Source organism: Buteo buteo, chromosome Z, assembly GCF_964188355.1.
Source record: "Buteo buteo chromosome Z, bButBut1.hap1.1, whole genome shotgun sequence".
NCBI lineage: Eukaryota > Metazoa > Chordata > Aves > Accipitriformes > Accipitridae > Buteo > Buteo buteo.
Genome location: NC_134204.1, coordinates 76,115,583 through 76,135,684, shown reverse-complemented (window position 1 = coordinate 76,135,684; position 20,102 = coordinate 76,115,583). Strand labels below are relative to the sequence as shown.

General features: G+C 43.3%; 1 protein-coding gene across 3 annotated transcripts in view; it reads right to left on the bottom strand.

Moving 5' to 3' along the window:
• Positions 1 to 20,102, bottom strand: part of SVEP1 (sushi, von Willebrand factor type A, EGF and pentraxin domain containing 1) — a 127,858-nt gene that overhangs the window by 10,371 nt on the left and 97,385 nt on the right. For all 3 annotated transcript variants that reach the window (XM_075021205.1, XM_075021206.1, XM_075021207.1), the window contains 11 exons: positions 19,268 to 19,940; positions 15,080 to 17,859; positions 13,602 to 13,827; positions 12,335 to 12,490; positions 10,421 to 10,484; positions 9,526 to 9,699; positions 8,347 to 8,520; positions 6,256 to 6,429; positions 5,406 to 5,582; positions 4,342 to 4,512; positions 418 to 513 (listed from right to left, as the gene is read on the bottom strand). In XM_075021205.1, the coding sequence (XP_074877306.1) occupies positions 418 to 513; positions 4,342 to 4,512; positions 5,406 to 5,582; positions 6,256 to 6,429; positions 8,347 to 8,520; positions 9,526 to 9,699; positions 10,421 to 10,484; positions 12,335 to 12,490; positions 13,602 to 13,827; positions 15,080 to 17,859; positions 19,268 to 19,940 (4,865 nt within the window). The remainder of the gene's footprint in view (positions 1 to 417; positions 514 to 4,341; positions 4,513 to 5,405; positions 5,583 to 6,255; positions 6,430 to 8,346; positions 8,521 to 9,525; positions 9,700 to 10,420; positions 10,485 to 12,334; positions 12,491 to 13,601; positions 13,828 to 15,079; positions 17,860 to 19,267; positions 19,941 to 20,102) is intronic.

Below are 20,102 nucleotides of genomic sequence, written 5' to 3'. Positions count from 1 at the left end.
CACAGACTGATAAAAAAGGAAGCCCAAGAAACAAATGCAGCCACCAACAAACCACTCACATCTCTTCTGTTCTAACCCCTGTTCTTTCCCCAAAATCATGTATTGCTATTAGAAACAGACTTTGGAGAACTGAAATAGGCTGTTCTTCAATCATAGTGAAAGAGCACTCACAAACAAAATCGCATCAATCAAAAAAGTGTTTGTTTTGGTTTGGAGATGTCAGGGGATGGTTATTTGTCTAGAAACAAGCAATCAGTTAGTCCTTCCTATTATCTCTAATTTGTCAAGCAGAATAAAGTAATGATTTTTATGGTTTTGGCTCTTATGCCTTTAATTTTCCCACCCGGTTCACTGCAGTAAATTCACTTGTCTTACCTACAACATCCTTAAAATTACACTTAGGTATGATATACATACGCTCTTCACAGAGACGACCCATCCAGCCATCTGGACATGAGCAGGCATTTGGTCGCTCACAGACACCACCATTCTGACATGGGAACCGACACACAGCTAAAAAAAAAAAAGAATGACAAACTCAAGACAGTTAATTAGAAGCTTAGTAATTCAGGGTCTTGTACAGATGTCTGCAGTTGTAGAGTTTAGAGTAGAACGAAGAAATGTAGTGAAGTTCAGAAACATAACCTGACTTTGATTTCAAGGGCTGCATTGTTTTCTGGCTCTAACTAGGTACTGTGAGCAAGAGTGTGGGAACCATTAAGACAATCAAAAATTGTCCATGGCAAGAATCAAAACTCAGAAGTTTCTAGGATGGTTGGGAAAATTATTTGGACAATGTTTCAAGGCTGACACCATGCTTTAACTGCTCTTCCTGACTCATTCTTGTGAAAAAACAGAACAAAACAAAACACCAAAACAAAAACAAACCCAACAACCAACCAACCAACCAAACCAAAACAAAAAGACCCTACCCCAAATGAAAACTATTACCCTTTTTTTTTCCTCTCTTCTAAATTAACTTTAAAATAAAAATCAAGCTTCCTTCTAACCTTGGTAGGAAACACTAAGGTAATGCATAATACAGGATTTGTTGAAAGTAGGATTAAACACTGTGGTAGAACAAGCAATTTTTATTGCACTATCATCCCACATAATGAGGAGTGACCAACAAAGGTGCAGCAGTGGCACACTGAAGTGTTTACCCATGAAACCCAAAGTGTGATTATAAACCTCACTTCGCATTCCTGCTGACTGGTACTCCTTGGCTCACACACCTGTTAATAAGCACCTGATCATAAAAGTGGGGAATTTGAAGTGGACTCTGTCATGCTAGCCCAATATCTTGCCTGGACTGGACGGGCTTTGGACTTCATCATCATTTCTATGACATTACACCGTATCTTGGCTAATACATCCAGGACTACTTTACAAAATCAATGGCAAGCTAACTACAAACATGTTAGACTTAAAGATCATTGGAGGAAGTACAATTCTTGTCATATTGGTGTACATATATACAGAAGAACAAAAATTGTGGCTTCAAGATGATACTACAGAACAAATAAGTAATCAGGCTAACTTCTAATTAGTGGTAGTTATGAACACAGAGTAACCTCAGGAAACTCAGTCTGAACTGTTAATTGCATCCTATCTTTTATTAGTTACTAGGTGAGCAATAATATAAGCTTAGGCTTTAAGTGTTTCAGATCTTGTTCAATGTTAGCATTAAATAGAAACAGTGGTTTAGCACACTGAAACACTATTCAGACCCAAGCTCCACATTGGAAAGAATGCAAATCTTCCCCTGATAGAAGCAAACTTGAGTCACTCTTGCAGCTAAGCCATGCCAAGATGCAAGCTCCAGCTTGGAGTCTGTTGAAATGAGGCCAAAGCTTTTGTCATTTTAGTTTTCAATCCCAAAACCCTTCCCATCAAATGTCAGCTGATAATGAGAATGGGAAGAGACCTTAGGCCCTGGCTGGTTCACAGAAGTTGCAATACTTTAACAGGTATTTTGAACAATTTTTGTTGTAAAGGTATCTATGACTATGCAGACAGCTTGTCTCTGGGTGTTGACTAAAGTAGAACAGTGTGCCAATCATTCCTTTGTTCAATGACAAACTATGAAACTCGAATCAAAAAGCATTTAAAGCTTTGTGTGATCCATGCCACTTAAACAATATCCCATGAATGTATAGTGGGATGGGAGGTAGGAGGTTTGTGTATAAATGATATCCCACAATAAATTCAAAGCCCATGAAAAGTGGTCTCTGAAATGTATTTTCTCCCTCTTGGTCAATGGAGAAGATGCAGATATTTAATGAGTTACAGAAATTGCTTTGGATGGCAACTCCATCCTGCTCAGTGATCCAGGATCTCAAGCATAGATAGGTTTTTCCTGGATTTCTGCCCAGGCCCTGGTTGTGAAACTGAATGAGTAAGACAGTATCATCCCTAGGTGTGCACTTGTTATACACCAATTTAGGCAGGCAGAGACTCTGTGTCTGTAGCTGTGGGGATTATTCTTCACTTGACAGACAAGACCAGAGAAAGGCTTGGGGCAGGAAGTTAGGCTGGGATCGCATTCTCTTTTTTTGCTATTGTAAAAGCAAGCAGGGCAAATGCAGTCCTGATGTGCTGGGGAGAGAAAGGGAACCATTAACTGTGACTTCAGTTAGTGGTAGCAGATCTCACATGGACGGTATCAATCTTAATCTTTGAGATCCCTTTGTAAATCCATGTCTGAGAGTTATCTCCACAGGACACAAAAGCATTACACTGCTGCAAGATAAACATGGGTAAGAAGGGGAAAAAAATAATTTCTGATATCTGTTCTCAGCTTTGCCAAAAGCTTTCCTGTGGTTGCAAGTGAACGATTTTCTCCGTGCTTCAGACACCCTCTCATACTGCTCTTATTTCCTGATGGGTTATGAACTTTTTGGTTGGCAGCTCCACACTGACCACTCCCAGTCAGCAAGACAGGGACAGAGGGTGAATAGACAACACAGATTTTAGAGCATTTCAGAGAGAAAAAATTGGGGTCACACAAGCTGTGTGCATCTGTGCAGCCTGCTGGGTCCTGCAGGTGTTTATGATCAGCAAGCAGATCCAGGCTAATACTTCTCGCCCCTGAAACTCAGATCAGAATCTGGCCTGCAACCTCTAACCAGCAGTGATTCAGGCAAGTGCAGCTGTGGTGAGAGCTCTCCCAAAGCAGCTAACGAAGTCTGCTTTTTAATTATAATATTTACGTTAACTAACCTGTTCAACCAGGCCAGAACATTTCAAGCAGGCTTAGGACACATTAATAATCAACTCACAGAGCCAAAACCAAGAAATGCAGCATGAGTCATTACAAAAAGTGCTTTCATGTTGCTTCTGATGTAGACCACAAAGGCTTGGGTCCTGTAGGCCTTTTGTTAGGCAAATCCCTCAAATGAATTATAAAGCAGTTTTGAAAGATTATTTTGACATGTGTCACGAAAACACAGGTCAGTCCTCTCAGAAACATCTTTAGTCCTTTCTAGTTCCCCTTTTAGGTGAGAAGAGGGGGCGGAATTGTTATTCCTCTCCCTTAATACACCAAAAGGCAGGTTATTCTGCTTTGTTTTCCTGCACTACACCCTGATCATTTGTCCACCTTATCACGTCATTTTTTGAAATAATTTTCCCTCATACTTTTTCCTCTGAACAGTCCCAGTAGATTCCATGGTGTTGCAAACAGGACATGTGTTTGACAGCGTTCTGCAGATAAGCCCTTCTGGGTAATTTAAACAAATGATTTTTTTAGCTCAACAAACCAAAAAGTGACATTTTCCTGCTGGTATGCCAAGGGTCGCAAGGTTAGACTTCGTCTTTGATATTTGGTTAAACACATGAATTTTCTGCAGTACTTACTGTGTATTATTTAGTGAGCTCTATCAACCTATCCTTAAGTATTTTATTGCAAAACAATTTGCAGGAGCTGCAAAGCTCTAAACACAGTGAGAGACTAAGCACTCATTGGATCTCTTACTTTTGTTTTTGGCAGTGCTTGATCTTTGTGAAAAACTGACTGGTAGTGCTTATCTGAAACAGCTTAGCATGTCAGAAAGATGACTGGTTCCGTCACTTTCTCACAAAAGATGTGAGGAGAGAGGATCTTAGGTGTGGGATACAACATTGTAGTGAAAGAAACTGTAAGATTATCAAGAACTAAAGAGAAAAACTGTAGAAGCCCTCTCTTTCACCTGGAAATGAAGCAACAGCCTGCAATTTAAATGCCTTGGGTGAAACCATGACTGCACTGGAACTAGCAAAAATTTCACTGTCATTTTTATTGCAGCTAGGATGACACCTCCGTTCAAGTTAAGATATGCTTCTGTTCATTAAAAGACTTACCTTTGCAGGTAGGTGGTGTTGTCCATGTTCCATTTTCTAAGCAAATACTCCGCAGTGGCCCCTCCAGCATGTACCCACTGTAGCATGAATAGGTGATCATGTCTCCATACTGATAGAAGCTACCACGAACCAGAGCATTCTCTATGTGAGCTGGGGGGCCGCAAGATATCTCTAAACAAAGAGAAATCACCAAGAGGTTGCTGAGCTGCAATGCCTACATGATACAGTTTCTAACCCTAGACACAGCGCTTTGCACAAAAGACCTGGGACGTGCCAGAGAGAAACCTGTGATGGGAAATCAGTAAGTAGGACTTCTTCATGGTGCAGATACTCACAGGGAAAACCTGTATGTACACCCAGTGAGCAGAGAGTTGGCCAGGAACAGTGGGTTTAAGTAACTCAACAATGGCTGTATCCACCATATAGACCAGAAACTTTCAGATGATCCCAGGATATACATGAGACTGGGTTTGTAGAGTGAGATGATATCATTGTCTGAACTAAACAATATTGCTTGCAAGAAGCCAAAAAGCTTTCAGACATGCCTGCAAAAGGACACTATGCCTTCTGTCAGTGTCAATAAATACAATAAAAGGCAGCACCTCTCCCTACAACTCTTGTCTCATCACCCATAATCTCACAGGAATAATTCTCAGGATATTTAGGTTATCCAACAACCAATCCCAGCTCCAGTGCTTGCAAAAGGTAAATTGAGAAGAAAATTACAGTAGGGCCTAATAGATAGTAGGATGAATGCTCTTGGGGCACCAACCCACATAGACATATTCTGGATCCTTTTGAAGAAACAACTCCGTAAGAAAGAACAAACAAACAGCTCTTCTGTAGAGCTTCTTAGGTCAGCTTTATGTGCCTGAATCTCTTGGAGTGACCCACCTCTCCAAACGGCAATAGCAGACAAAAGCTCTCTTCTTCCAGAATAACTGCATCTAGGTGGAGAGCTCTGCTGACATGTCTGTGCTGTCACACTCCTGTGTGATACAGCTGTGGTCACCAAACCTCTGGAAAGTACCAAGCCTCTCCAGAACTGCACCTCATGTACTTACTTTCACACTTAGCTGTTGCTGGAGTCCAGGTCTCATCAGCATTACAGGTGATCACAGACTGCCCTTTCAGCTGGTAGCCTTCCCTGCACCTGATGGATATGTTCTGACCAACATAAAAATCCACCTCAGACAGAAGGGCATTCTCTGGGATTATGAAAGGCACAGGACAAGGGTTTGCTGTTCAAAGAAAGGGTGTGAGGGAAAAGAAGAGGGACAAAAAAGGGATGGAAGCAGGGAAGAGAACACTTTAGAATAGTTTCTGCAAATTTCAAAATCAAATCATATGAAAACCAACAGAAATGGATGCTGCACACAAGTCCAATTTGTAATTTTATGTAAAATTATGAGATTTGGGTGATCAAATAATAATAATAATAAAAAGTTTGATTCTCCCAATAGTCAATTGTAGACAACAATAAGGTCTCCCTTTTGCCTTCTGCTCCTAATTTTTCTCTCACCTGCTGCTCGTACAACAAGTGGTTGACTACAATTGACTCCATTTTATGTCAGCTTTCCAACTAAAGGGAGCTACGCAGAACACAGCTCATTCTTTTACTGTCAATAAAATATACTCAGAAAAGTTAATGCTTTCACATGTCTCAGTAACTGCTCCCTTTGTTCCTCTGTAAAAGGGGATTCACACCAACAAATGTCCCAAAGTAGGCCAAACCAATTTTTTAAACTACAAGTGACAAATTCTGCTCATGGCCACCCCAGAAGAAAATTATAGGACATTTCCACAAAGATCTGCAGAACTTGCTCTCGTTTACTGTCAGTTTAAATGAAGAGCAGTGTAGCCTTTAGTGCTTACAAATTGAGACCACTTTTTCAATACAAAGCAAACACACACGTTTACAGAGAGGCAAGGGATTATTCCATCTTCCATCTCTTGTGCACTCTGCTGCAGGCTCCCCTTCCAAGCTGTATCCCCTCTCACAGAAATATGCTATTGTACTGCCGACTGTATTGTTTTCATAAATTGCCTTCCCATTCAGCAAGGAAACTGGAACTTTGCATCTGGTTTCTGCAAAGGAAGAGCTCTCATTAATTCAGCTTGATATTAGAGCTGGACTTCCAACAATTCCTGAATTACTCACACAGTATTTTTAAAGTAACAACCACAGACTAATAAATCATGAAGCGCATTGAGGGAGAGTTCAGTAGCCCTGGGAAGCAAATAGCCCAGCTAGGGAAGGAGCTCCTCCCAGTGATGAAGAAAAGCCACAGCTGCATGTTTTTCAGGTCAGCAAAATGTGGCAGTGCTGGGGAGGAGAGAACACATTTATTACTTCATACTGGGGCAGAACATGGAAATGGTTCGTTCTTGCCATTGAGAGACACCCCAGAAACTTGCAGCTCTTTGCACCTTCCTTTTCACCTGACTAGAAATACCAGATAAGATGCAGGATGGGTTTGGTGCAAGATGCCAACACTTAACTAATTGCTCCCCTGAAGATTCTTAGCTGTGTTTCTGAAGCCAGCAGGCAGACAGTCCAAGCTGGGTTACCACTGCTACACAAGAGACTGTTCTGCATCCCATTTTCCATTTTATTTTACTAGGTGGCCTGTGTAATGGTCTGAAGATCAAACTATCAGACACACAGGCAAGAGGAAGAGAGGAACTGGTGAAGTGTCTGTGCTCAACCTTGTTCAAGATGGTCTTCTTGACATCTGTTCAGCACTGCCAGTGTGCGACTTTTCTTAGGTGCCTGGCTAGGTACTACAGACCTCTTCTCTGATGCAGATGTCCCCTATCAACTTTCCAGGTTGCGCCTATAAGGTCTGCAAAGCATTACACCACTGTAGTGCGCAGTGATCTGTGTATTGTGTGGTTGCCCAACACTGCATCTGATGGTCCCTAGCCCTCACGCAGTTTTCATGGCTCTGGTGACAGGAACCTAACACCTGCCTTGAGCAGAAGATCATTATCTGTCTTACTTCGGTGAAGCTATCACAGCATGCTGTCCTCTCTGAACCTGTGTGCACGGCTGGGTGTGGAGACATTGGCATGTCAGCTCCATGTAAGAATGCCAGGAGCAACTATGAAAAGAAGCAGGACGCTGGGTCTAGAGTCTAGCTTGGGAGACCTGAGGTATACGCAGCAAGGACAAGAATAGCTTGAAAGGAAGTGCAATGGGCAAGAAATGAACTAGTGTGTTTCTAAGAGGAAAAGAAAAGCGTGAAGCTCAGACTTTGTATTTTCATGGCAAAGAGGCCAGGTATGGAGAATATTCGTACTTAATGATACTGCAGTTTAGTAAGATTCTATATGCTTTATATTTTGGACAGAGTCATCCAACAATACTGACTATCTGTTCAAACTTGGGGTCTTAAGTTTTTGTTCTGTTTTTGTGTTGACAGCCTTGCTTCCACCCACTACTACCCAATCCATATGACACAGACAGTTCTTGCTCGGCACTCATTCTGCTTTGTGACGTGAGTAACAGGACCAACTGAGGCAGCATCTCAAAGCAGTGATTTGCAAAATGGTACATATTGTGCATTCATGGTGTTTGTTCATGTGAAGAGTGTGGAGATTAAAGGCTGAGCTGTTGATACTGTCCTTGGGTCCCAAAGTTCAGAAAAAGAATATAGACTTAATTGACTACAGAAGGCTGCTGGGAGAAAAGTCACTTGTCCTCACAGTCCATCACCTTTTGTTAGGGGTTTGATTTTCTGAGATGGTAAGTAACCTCTTCTTAAGTTTGTTAAAGTGCAGATTAAAACTTTAGGAAAAATGATGTCTAAGCTCTTTCTGGCTTGGTAACAGGCAGTGCTCCTTGTGACACGTTTCATTTTTCAGGCACCATTTTTAATGCACATTACAGAATTGTTTCCCAAAAGCAGCTCAATGCCTGGATCATATGATACGCATGCCTAAGTGAGGAGCTATTGCTTATCACAGATCGGAATCTGCCAGGCCGTGAAACCAAACAGTTACCTTCACACAATGGCAAGGGTTTACTCCAGCTCCCATTGGCAAGACATGTGATATTCTGAGGTCCAACAAGATGGTATCCAGAGTTGCACACAAAGGTTACATTACTTCTGTATGTGCTTCCTGTAGAAATGACCTCTGCTTTTTCTATTGAGGGATGCAGCCCACAAGTAATTCCTAGGAGAGGAGAAAACATTTTGGTTTTATACAGACAATGAAGGCCATTCTGTCTATGTGTTACACACTGCCTGACAGCTCTGTTCACACACTGAATTAATGGAAAGATGGGAAGAAAAGCTGTGAAATATTATATGGAGAATGGTTATACAATGCCTTGCCTGTCCTCTCTCCTAGAGTTCAGGCTGCAGATACCTGAGAGAGAATGGGCCCAAACATATCTGGTGGTGTTGTAAGCTATGAGGTGTGTTTAATCAGAGCGATCCAGAATATTTCTTCTGAGCAGGCCAGAGGGTACATCTGCAGTCTCCGTTGCTCCCTGTACAGTAGAAGGTGATCTCAAGATGTCCCCAAGAAAAATGACCATAGTTAAGAAGGATCTTGCCCCCTGTCCCACACTTACTGTGGAGACCAGGCAAATTGGTCAAAGGTGAGAGAGAAGAATACAAGAAGTAGGACTATGACATCACCATGAGAAGATGGGAAATGACTTACTGGTAGAGACTATAAAATCTTAGCATTTTATTTATAAGCTGTATGAAGTAAGTTATAAATCCTTCTTTCTATGCTCCCACAATTAATCACCTTCTCCTGCACAGTGAGCCAAGATTTGATCCTAGGGAGCAGAGTCTTGATCTCCAGACATACAGAGCGGCCTGGATGTATTAGCCTTGGCATGGCAGAGATGAGCCATCTCAGCACATGATGTCCAAGGCCCTGCACACCACAATGCAAGGCAAATCAAATACAGCAGGCCACACTCCTCCCCTACTGACCTGAGCACAACTCTAAACTTGTGCCATTTTAATGTGCCAAAAGGAGCTCCCTTCAGATCAGAGAGGAACTGCCAGTGAGAACTTCTCTGCTGGCTTTTCCTCTGGCTCCTCCTGTTACAGCCCTCCAGCTGGAGGGGGAGACTGGGAGGAAGCCAGCAAAAACACTCTCTCAGTTTGTTCCCCTGCTCTCTTGGAAAACTGCCACCATGTTGCTCTGCTTGCTACTTACGCATGCATGAAGGGGCGGAGGGGCTCCACTTCTTGTCAACGTGGCAAATCCTTCGGCTTGGTCCCTGCAGCTCAAATCCAGGGTCACAGCTGTAAAAAACCTCACTGCCGAACAGGAACTCCTCTACCTGAACAGATCCATTTTCTATCATGTCCGGGGGTCCACATGATACTCCTATAAAGTAAAGAGTATGTTGCAGTCAGACATAATGCATATGGCCTGGCCTGTCCACAGATCCTCCACAGGTTTTACTCTGAGAAACAAGGAAAGTATACAGCGTTTATTTGGGCATTCCCAGATATTTGCCCCTAAGTAGCAGAACAGTATCATGCTTGGTGCTTTCAGTTCCTGCTAAAAGACAAAATCTGTTGCAGCTGTGCTGGCAGGAAGCCTCAGAAATTCCACTGTTGCCACTTATAGCCAACAGCTGAAGTCCATGTATGTAGTCATACAGACAACTCCTATTTCGGCACTGCAGTCAGTAGGCATCAGACATCTTGCAGAAGTGAAGTACCTTTGAGAATGAGTATCCACAGAGTTAACGTTCAAGGATGCTAAGTACCTGTGATTCCTGGCAACTAACGTGTTCAGAGGTCCTCAGTAACCCCAGAAATCATGACCTCAGGTGTCAGAACTATTTAAACTTGGAAGCTGTCTGCACAGCTTTCTTAGGGATACAGAAGCAAGGCGGAATGGCGTAGTGATTTCCTTTACACTATTACTGGCACACACCAGCAATTCTGCAACTCTTCCAGGCTGTTATCAGTGGCACTTACAAAAAATTTTTAGGCAAATGCAGACAGTATGAGTTACAAAGCAAAATGAATATTAGTGTTTTCTGTTGTGTAAAATCACCCTTGATCAACATTAAGTAATAAACTCAGATGGAACATACTTCTGCACACTGGCACTGTGCCACTCCAAAGCTTGTCTTCTCGGCAAGTCCGTTCTGCATCACCCTGTGAAAAAGAAGAAAACTCTTGAAGAACAACTTTACTTAGTCAACTTGTTTCTTGCATCAGCTCTAGTATCCAGCAAGGCCAGGACGTTTTCCCACCATGTGCAACCCACATAAAGAGATAGTTAAATGCTGTGGAGCAAGTCTACTAGCAGAATTTAGGGCAGAACTCCTTCCTGCAAAGTGATGGGTATTACTTATAAACCAAAAATTTGTGGGGCCAGGTAGTCAGTTATCTTGCCCTTCTCCCTGGAGTATCCCCTTTGTTGTCAGTTTTACCATTCTTGTTCCCAGGAATGTGTAACAACAACAAATTTTCTCCTTCCAGGACTCACTCATAGAAAATCTAACTAGTATTTTTCTCAACAAAAGTGTTTTATAAATTTAATGTGCTGATTTTGTCCACATCCCAAACACTCATTCTTTAAATTTTCTTATAAATAATGTTATTTCTTTCTTACGTACAGGCTTTATAGGATAAAATAACCCAGGATTTATTTCTTATTTTGTTCCAATACATGGAGAACAACATATAAATTTGTCCCTTGAAGTAATGTACTTTCATTACAAAGCAAACCCATTGACAAGGGCAGCTGTTTGACATGAGTGTTGTATGGCATCACAGCCAGCACACTTTGCTTCCTGAAGGAAAAAAAGGCCTTCTCTTCAACAGCAGGGAGACAGATTGACGCTAGGGGGCGAAGCTGGAATACAAAGCTTAGAAGGACTTTTTACCGTATGAAAGCACTGTCTTATTACCTACAAAAATTACTTGAAACAGCAATGCTACTTATCTGTCTAAATACCAACTCACCCCTCCATCCCCAGTGATATTACATACATGGCAACATAATGCAAATTAAATTTATTGTTACCTAAGCATTCTCTAGTTACACGCATGAAGTTTTTAATTTATTATTGGTGTTATGACAGTACAAAGGAAGCATAATCCTGCATTCTGCTTGATACTCACAAAACACAGCGTTAAGAGCCAGCTGCTGTCCTGGAGACACCTCACTACCTCATGCCTCTGGACATGACTGCCCTACTCTGCCATCACCTGGGATCGTGGAGGCCATGCTGTAACTCAGCAACATACTTTCATTTCTGAATTCACTACAGCTTTTGAAAACACACCTGAATTGGCTTGCCTGAGTCCTGATAATGGTACAGCAGTGCTGCTCCAGAGCTCAGGTGGAGATAAGAGCCCAATGCTCATAATAAAAACAACTGTCAGAAAAGAACTTTGTTCCCTTCTCCATCAGGGAATAAAGCGGCCATTGAACAAACTGGAATCCCTTTGTCTTACTAAAACAAGAAATACCACTTTCCATCTAGCAATGTCATAGAACTGAGGGCAGCGGAGTTTATCAGGAGCTTTGAGTCTGAAAGGCACAATGCAGCAGACATAATGATAGAGACATTTTGAAATCAAGGGAAGAATGCAGACTAACTCTGACCAGAAAACCAGTTCAAGAGAGCAATACCTGAGAAATTAACTCTTCCATGATTTATGCTCACAAGTATATATAATGCTGTATTTGCAGAGGGCTGAAACAACCTTCTGTTAAAAAAACCAAACCAACACTGAAAGGTATCTGCTGAACATGTATCTCTGAACAGGATGCTTATATTTGCTTCAATTATACCCTTAAGTCATTCAAAGACTATCCCAGACATAGCAGGAGCATTCTACAGACAATAACACCACCACCGGCAGATATCCAACTTCTGTGGCAGTTAAGGGAATATATCAGTATGGACCAGACATAATACATTCTCACATTTATCACACAAGAACTGAAAATGACAACTAAAGGTTTAAAGTGGTGGAGATTTGAGCTTGCTTACTTGCAATTCATAGCCAGAATCACATTTATAAAGAATCACGTCTTTGTAATTGTATTTAGCGCCAACCACAAATCCATGCTTTGGAGTCTCTGGGGTCCCACAGGACACAGGAATGCAGATATCATCAGAAAATGGTGGCACCCAAATGCCACTCTCCTGAAAAATAAATATAAGTAAAAGTGTGAAGGCACCACTTTATATGCTTAATTCATATCTAAATGAAAAAGTTAGGAAAATCATAGTAGAAGCACCCAATGGCTGTGGGGGTACAGATGTGGTTAATGTAGTATTGTCTGTGTAATCCTTAATAAAACTCAGTAATTTAAAGTAACACTTTTAAGATGTCAACATAGACTGGAGCTCAGCTTTGGCAGAATTGTTCAGCTTAGACTTAAAAGACAGAAGGAACAAAAAGTAAATGGGTAAACAGAAGCTTGGAAAAGCAAGTTCACTTGTACAATGTCACCTAATAGCTCAGGGAACACATCAGGAGAAGAATGAAAACTATAGCTTCCTGATTCTACGTTCTGTACTTCTCTCCTGGCTGAATGTCTAAGACCATGACTAAGTGCTTCAGCTGCCTTCCCAGGCTCTCTAAGGGAAGTCCAGTATCTGAAGAGACGCTCATCAAACACACCTACTCCTACTTCCACAGATATTTGAAACAGCAAAATAAGGAGAAAACTTTTCCTTATGAAGTACTGATTCTGCAGAAACATGCATGCTTAGCTTTTTTCATATGAGCAGACTTACTGACTAAATTTAAAGAGTCCATTTACAAGCTTAAGTCAATGTTGTCCACAGGTAATGTGACAAGAGGTTACTAGAAGAACTGATGAGGATGTTTGCTCTTCAACATACAGAGGATTCAAGTTTCTGCAGCTTGACAGTGGATTAAAATGTGTGCTGCCTGTTATTCTGGGGAAAAAGACCTCTGCACACCATCCTCAAAACACAGCAGAAATCTTGGACATAATTTTTTAAAATCTTGGACATATTTCCCTGAAATGTGAGAAAAGGAATGCTTTTCTAAAGGACAGCATTATTTTTCAATGCAAGAAGAAATCAGTAATTTCTAGTTCTGAAAGTCTATGCATGGAAAACTAATTGCTCTTACTGGGCAACAAGGAAGCATATTACATATTGCAGGACATGCTTTAAGTCTTTCTGTTGTGTGCAATTAAGGGCTAAGAGCTAACGAGGGCATGAGGAGGACTCTTGAATTCAGTGAAGCTGGCAAAATAAAACAGTGCAAATAACACTATACCTTGCATGTAGATGTGCTTGCTCCCACCAGAGTATAGCCTTCTACACATGACAAAGTGATGTTTGTGTTCACAATGAAGTTGTCCCCAGGTACAATTAAATGGGTGATATTTCCCGGCAGTGGACACTTTCTGGGGCAACAGGAAATAATTTGAGGAGACCACTGTCCATCTTCCTGGCAAATGCATACGTCCACCTCTGTCACCATTGTGTAGCCTTCCAGGCATCTGCAACACAGCATGAAGTCCTGACCACAGAGACACAGCTGGGGATGAGCTAACCCATAAATTCTGAATTCAGGCAGTAATTTTTCAGCATTAGTTGTTCATAAGCACATCTTAGGATTTCTCTATTATTTCAAGGCAACCCTGTAAGAAGCATGCCTGGACTGAGCTTATCCTGTTGCAAGAGCTGAAAGCTTCAGACTTCATCTCCAGTTGCTTCATGCTGCTGCAGCACCACAATGGAAAGTGAGTTGATGGCTTTAGTGCTTGGAGGGTACTGAATGCTTTAGTGCAGTTCCTGCACTGCCCTTCCTTTTGCAAGGAGCGCTTTTGGTTAGGTAAACAGTGTGTGAGTGCCAAGCAGTTCTAAAGATGATCTCACTTTCTTTCAAGAACAAACCAAGCCTTACGCTGATCACAGGCCATTTGCTTAGACACTTAAGGCTGATTCATTCTGTTCCACATGGTACATCACCAAGAGCAACTCAACTAGCTTGCACAAGTGGGTTCACTTGTAGAAAGGCAGACACAAACACCCCCTTCACCTTGTTAAAGATGCATGGAAATGACTGATATTGTTAAATAAATCCACATGCCACCTCCCACCCAGTTCTGTCCCGTACCAATATTTGCTTTTACTGCCAAAACCCCATCTCCTCTTCTGCCAAGGAATTCCTCACCTTGGAGAAAGAGATCCGCAGTGTGCACAATTCAGGAAATTAACAAAACCCCCCTTCTCTCATATTGGACAAAGGAGTAACTTCACATCAGCAATGCTTGCTGACAGTGCAGTGTTGCAGTACAGAAAATAGGACAAGAGGGAGATCAGCCTTTCTGTATTACAACAGGCACCTGAAGCAGAAGGAAGACATAAATGCGATGCCAAAACGGGAGAAAAATTGCACACTCCACTGACTGTTACTGGCACCTGCTAAGAAAACCTGAATGTCCAGACCAGTGTTTCAGAGGAGGAGGAGAGGAACACGAAGGGGAATGGGAAACTAAAGGTGGTGGAGGAGTGCAGCCCAACAGGCTGAAATACCTTGCTGGAGTTCTGACAGTGGTCCACATAATATTTTATATGTGCATGGGAACATGGGCTTTGTTAATCTGAGCACATGATAGGGCATAACTTTTCTTCCAGGTCTTTTAAAAACTTGCACTAACTGAGGGTGCATAAACCTTCTATCTTCACACCTTCCATCTTCATTCCTTCAGAGCTTTTATGGAAACAGAATGGCAGCAGCATTCTTACCTGTACTGGACTTTGCTCCCATAGGTGTAAGTATTGCCAAGAACCTCTGCATTTGGGACAGAAGGTGGTGGGCCACAGCTTAACAGCTCACAGCTTGGGTATGGCTTCTTCCAGACACCAGTCTCCACACAAGTCAGTTCTGGACTCCCCTGCATGACAAAACCTGTCAAGCAGGTGTAGATGATGGTGTTCTCATCCGCAGAGCTGCTCCCATTGATAAATGTGTTGGGGATGATGGGTGGAGAGCCACAGGAAATCTGCCCGCAGCGAGGAAACCCAGAACTCCACTTGCCAGCAGCCTCACAGGTGACTTCAGAAGGCCCTAGCAGTTTGAAGCCCTCCAGGCATTGAAACTGAGCACTCTTCCCACAGCTGAAATCTGTACCAAGAACGAACCCATTCTGAATCTGTGGTGTAGGACACAGACAGGGTAGGCAAGATGGGAGGCTTCCACTCCAGGAACCATTGGACAAACATTGCCGTAAAGGATTGCCATGCAGCTCATAACCAGGGAAGCACACATACTGGGCAAATTCCCCATAGCTAAAGCCTGAGCCATTCAGAAAGCCATGGGAGATGTCCTCAGGAGGTCCACAAATAACTGGCTCACAGCGTGGAGCTTCTGAATCCCAGGTACCATCACTCTGACAGGTAAGCATAGACACCCCTTGCAGGCTGTATCCTTCATTGCAGTGATAGTGCACTTCTTTCTTAAAGCCAAAATCTGAGCCACTAGTTCTCCCATTGGGAAGGGGCAGTGGCACAGGGCAGGTTACAGCTTTGCAAACTGGAGCAATTCCACTCCAGCTTCCGTTTGCAAGGCAGACCCTACTCCTGTCCCCATCTAACACAAAACCTTCATTGCAGCTGTACTCTGTATGTCTCTGGAATGTGTACTCCTCTCCAGTCACCTGACCATTCTCCAAAACTGATGGTGGGCTGCAGGAAACAGGAATGCAAAGAGGTTCACTGCCACCCCATTTCTGGTTCTCTTGGCACCTCCTCTCTGTAGGGCCATTTAACTGGTATCCAGGATTACACTCGTAATAGATGACACTCCCATACGTGTAGTTTTCCCCTCTTATGCTTCCATTCATAAGCTGGGTAGGTGAGTTGCATGTTACTGCTTTGCAGTATGGAGCAGTGTTACTCCACTGCCGACTTGGCAAACATAGTCGTGTGTCGGAGCCAACAAGTGTGAAGCCTGGCTTACAGGTGTACTGCACTGCGCTCCCAAGCGTGTTCTCAGTGAAATGTAAAAAACCGTTCTCTGGGGGTGACAACAAGGTGCACTCTATTGAAACGCAGGTGGGGGCGGTGCCATTCCAAGCCCCATCTTCTTGGCAAGCTAGAACAGGGTTTCCCAGCAGCTCGTAGCCAGAGTAACATGTGTATAAAATGATAGTTCCAAATAGGAAAGTTGTGAGCTGCATTGCACTGTCTTCCTTCAGTGAACTTCTGAAGTCTTTCAAATTGTCAGCCAGTAACATATGGGAAAGGGAGGGACTCTCTGTAACACTCTCCTGGTCAGAACGTCTTTCCCCATGTCTCACCTGCATGTACTCCCCAAAGTCAATGTGAGGAGGCAGGCCACAGTCTGTTGGGAGGCAGGCTGGTGTGGAGCTAGACCAGCCTGATTCTTCACAGGTCTGCATGGCAAGGCCAGACAGCTGGAAGCCTGGCACACAGCTATAAATGACCATAGCCCCATAGCTATAATCTGCACCCTCCACAAAGCCATTCTCGATGGGCTGAGGGGGCTGGCAATTTATGGCTTTGCAGGAGGGAACCTCTGTACTCCACTCCCCTGTCTCTAGGCATCTCAGCGTTTCCTCCCCTTGCAGCTGGAAACCTCTGTCACAAGAGTACCTAACAGTCTGCCCATAATGGAAGTTTGTGAATGAGTATTTGCCATTGAGGATCTTCTTAGGCCTTGGGCATTGAATAGGTTTGCAAGCTGGCCTTCCTCCAAGCCACTGGCCATCTTCTCCACAGAGGATAGTTGTGTTTCCCACCAGTTCGAAGCCTGGTTTACATGTATAGAGGGCTGTGCTAAGGAAGGTGAGGCCCTGCACATCAACAATGCCATTCTGAATTTCTTCCGGTTGGGGGCACTCCACAGGAATGCATTCTGGCAAAGGCAAGCTCCATGAGCCATCAGCCTGGCATCTGATGGTAGACTCGCCCTTCAGCAAAAACCCATCTACACAGATGTATTTCACAGTGCTACCAAAATGAAGGGATGAAGTCAAGGGGTCACCAAATGGGATGTATGGAGGTGCAGGACACTGTACAACCTTGCAGAAAGGAAAGGAATCATTCCACTGTTGGGAGGGCAAGCATTTCAGTACAGAGGAGCCATGCAAAACATAACCCTCCTTGCAGGAGAACTGTACAACACCGACTTGGTAAGTCACTTCCCTCAAGACCAGCTGGTTTTCTGCCAAGGGTGGTTCTGGACATTTTGTTGGCACACACTTCGGGCTTTGCTTTTTGCTCCATTTCCCAGACTTCTGACATGTCCAAGAAACATCTCCAATCAGTTCATAGCCTTCATCACAGAAAAACTCAACTTTGGAGCCCATATCAAAAGTTTCTCCCTTGGAATAGCCATGCTGGATGGGTGGTGGTTTTCCACAGCTGAGGGGAACACAGTAAGGAGGTGATTCACTGTACCATTGCCGATTGGCTTGGCAGATAAACACTGAGCTCCCAATCATCTGGTAGCCAGACTCACACTGATAATTTGCCTGATTCTCAAAGAAGCGTCCCGTTGTTTCCTGCAAAACAGATAAGATGGGGACATGTCTGAAATTAAGATGCATAATTGGGGCAACAGGAGGCTGATTTAATTTCTTGTGTTCTCTAGGTCTAGCCCCTAGCTGAATCCCAGACAGCAGTGAAGGCTGTCTGCGAAGGAATGAATGCAAATAACTGACATAAAATGTCTTGCCTCAAATGATGCACTCTGCTGTCAGAAAATCTGAGAGCACCATCAAAAGAAAACAGAAAATTCAAGGCTTAAAAAGTAAAAGCTAGAAAACATTTCTTCTGCCTTCCCCCTTCCGGACCCATGAGGCCAAAAGATGTGTAGACAGGAAGACAGAAAAGAAACGGGTCAGGAGAAGCTGCCATGCAATGGCCTATTGTGATTCTTCAGCTTACAGATGTATTCAAGGCTGGAGCCCTCAGATGTACTACTACTAGGAGATGTTTATAATTGCCACATATACAGCTGCAGGGTCTTGAGCAGGCAGCTGAGAAGCACCTCAAAGTTGCAGGCTGAGCTCTGACTGAGGTACTCAAAAATGTCTCTAACTGGAAGGAATGTCTGGAGGAGTGACACTACTTAAGGAAGACAACACAGAGTGATATGCATTAATTAGAGGATGTATCTGTGTGGGAGTCTGAACAGAAATTGTTGCTATTACTGCTGGAAGCCCATGTAGAAACTGGGATGCAACACCCCCCCCCCAGTTTTTAGCAAATGCAGATTCCCTGGTGGCTAGATTTAAGGAAGGAGGGGGGATGTTGAGAAGAAAAATGCTTTAAAAATTCAAAGGGATATCTTTACAATAGTGGTTTTGATCTTCCTTATCACAATATTACCCTTGTGCATCAAAGCACAACACAAGTTAAGTAGTTGTTACAGGTTTGGGCTGCTACAAGGGGATTTTTAACTTAAGGAGTTGTTGCAATGTAATTTGATAAGGAAAGGGAAGTTCTGACTTCAGTAAAGAAGTGTGCTTGCACCAAAAGGACAGAAATTATCCCAAGGTGATTTACCTATTGCAAATCATTGTTTTTTTCATAGCAGTGAAAAGAGCAAGGCTTGTGAACTGGCAACAGTACTTCAAATGTCTCCAGATGGCACTGGAAAGCCACCCATGGACCAAAAAAATGAAGAGTAAGACATTAAGGAAATCAACTGGTTGTCATATGGCATCTTGAATCTCCTAACTGAAAACCCACTTTAAGATAGGAAATCCCATGGAAGTGTCCATGTTTTTCAGACACGATTCTGCTGCAAATCCACCCATTTTTCCCTTTGCTTATTCCATTCAGTCACGTGCTTCCTCAATTTTAACAAGAGAGCAAAACAGAAGAAAGAAAACCCCAACAGCGGCAATTGTGAAGACATATTCAGTTTGCTATGGTACCAGGCAGATGAGAAAACTCACTCTGTACCTTAAGAAAGCCATTCGCAAGCTGCGGTGGTTCTCCACAAGACACTGGGTGGCATGTGGGCAAACTGCCACTCCAGTTGCCAGTGGCCTCACAGGTCCGCTTCTTCTCTCCTTTGATGTAGAACCCCTTGTTGCAGCTGTAAGCCACCACTGCTCCAAAGCTGTAGTTGGCCCCACTGGCATAGCCATTGCTAATCTGGGGAGGCTCTCCGCAGCGAACAGGTATGCATTGGATGCTCAAAGGAGAAGGATTCCACTGGCCCCCTCGCAGGCACTCGATCCTGGCCGAAGTGTTCAGAACAAAGCCTTCCATGCACTTGAAGCTCACGATGGAGCCAGCTGCAAACCTGGCTTTACTAATGGACTCCAGGATGCTGTATGAGACGGTGGATGGCTTTTCACAGAAATCAGCTATGCAGTGGGGCATCTCCCTGCCCTCTGGAGGCACCCACTTCCCTTCTGCATTGCAAAGCAGCTGAGAGTTATCAGCTAGGCTGTAGCCATCCAAGCAGAAGTAATAAGCTATATCACCAAAGAGGCGGTGGCCACTCTCTGGTGATGCGTTTTCCACATGGGGTGGCTCATCACAGGATACTGCCAGGCACTGCTGGTGGTTCACACTCCACTTGCCGCTGGCTAAGCACTCTATGGTTGCAGGGCCAACTAACGTGTAACTGTGGATAAAGAAACCACACAGGAATTCAAAAAGACAAGCATTGTCAAATGCTACCTACAGTTTCCTGAAGCCCCTGCAGTACCAGCTTACTTGCCAGCACACTGGAAGAATAGGGTTCTTTACAAAAGCTATGATCAACTTCAAAAGGAAAATCTTAAAA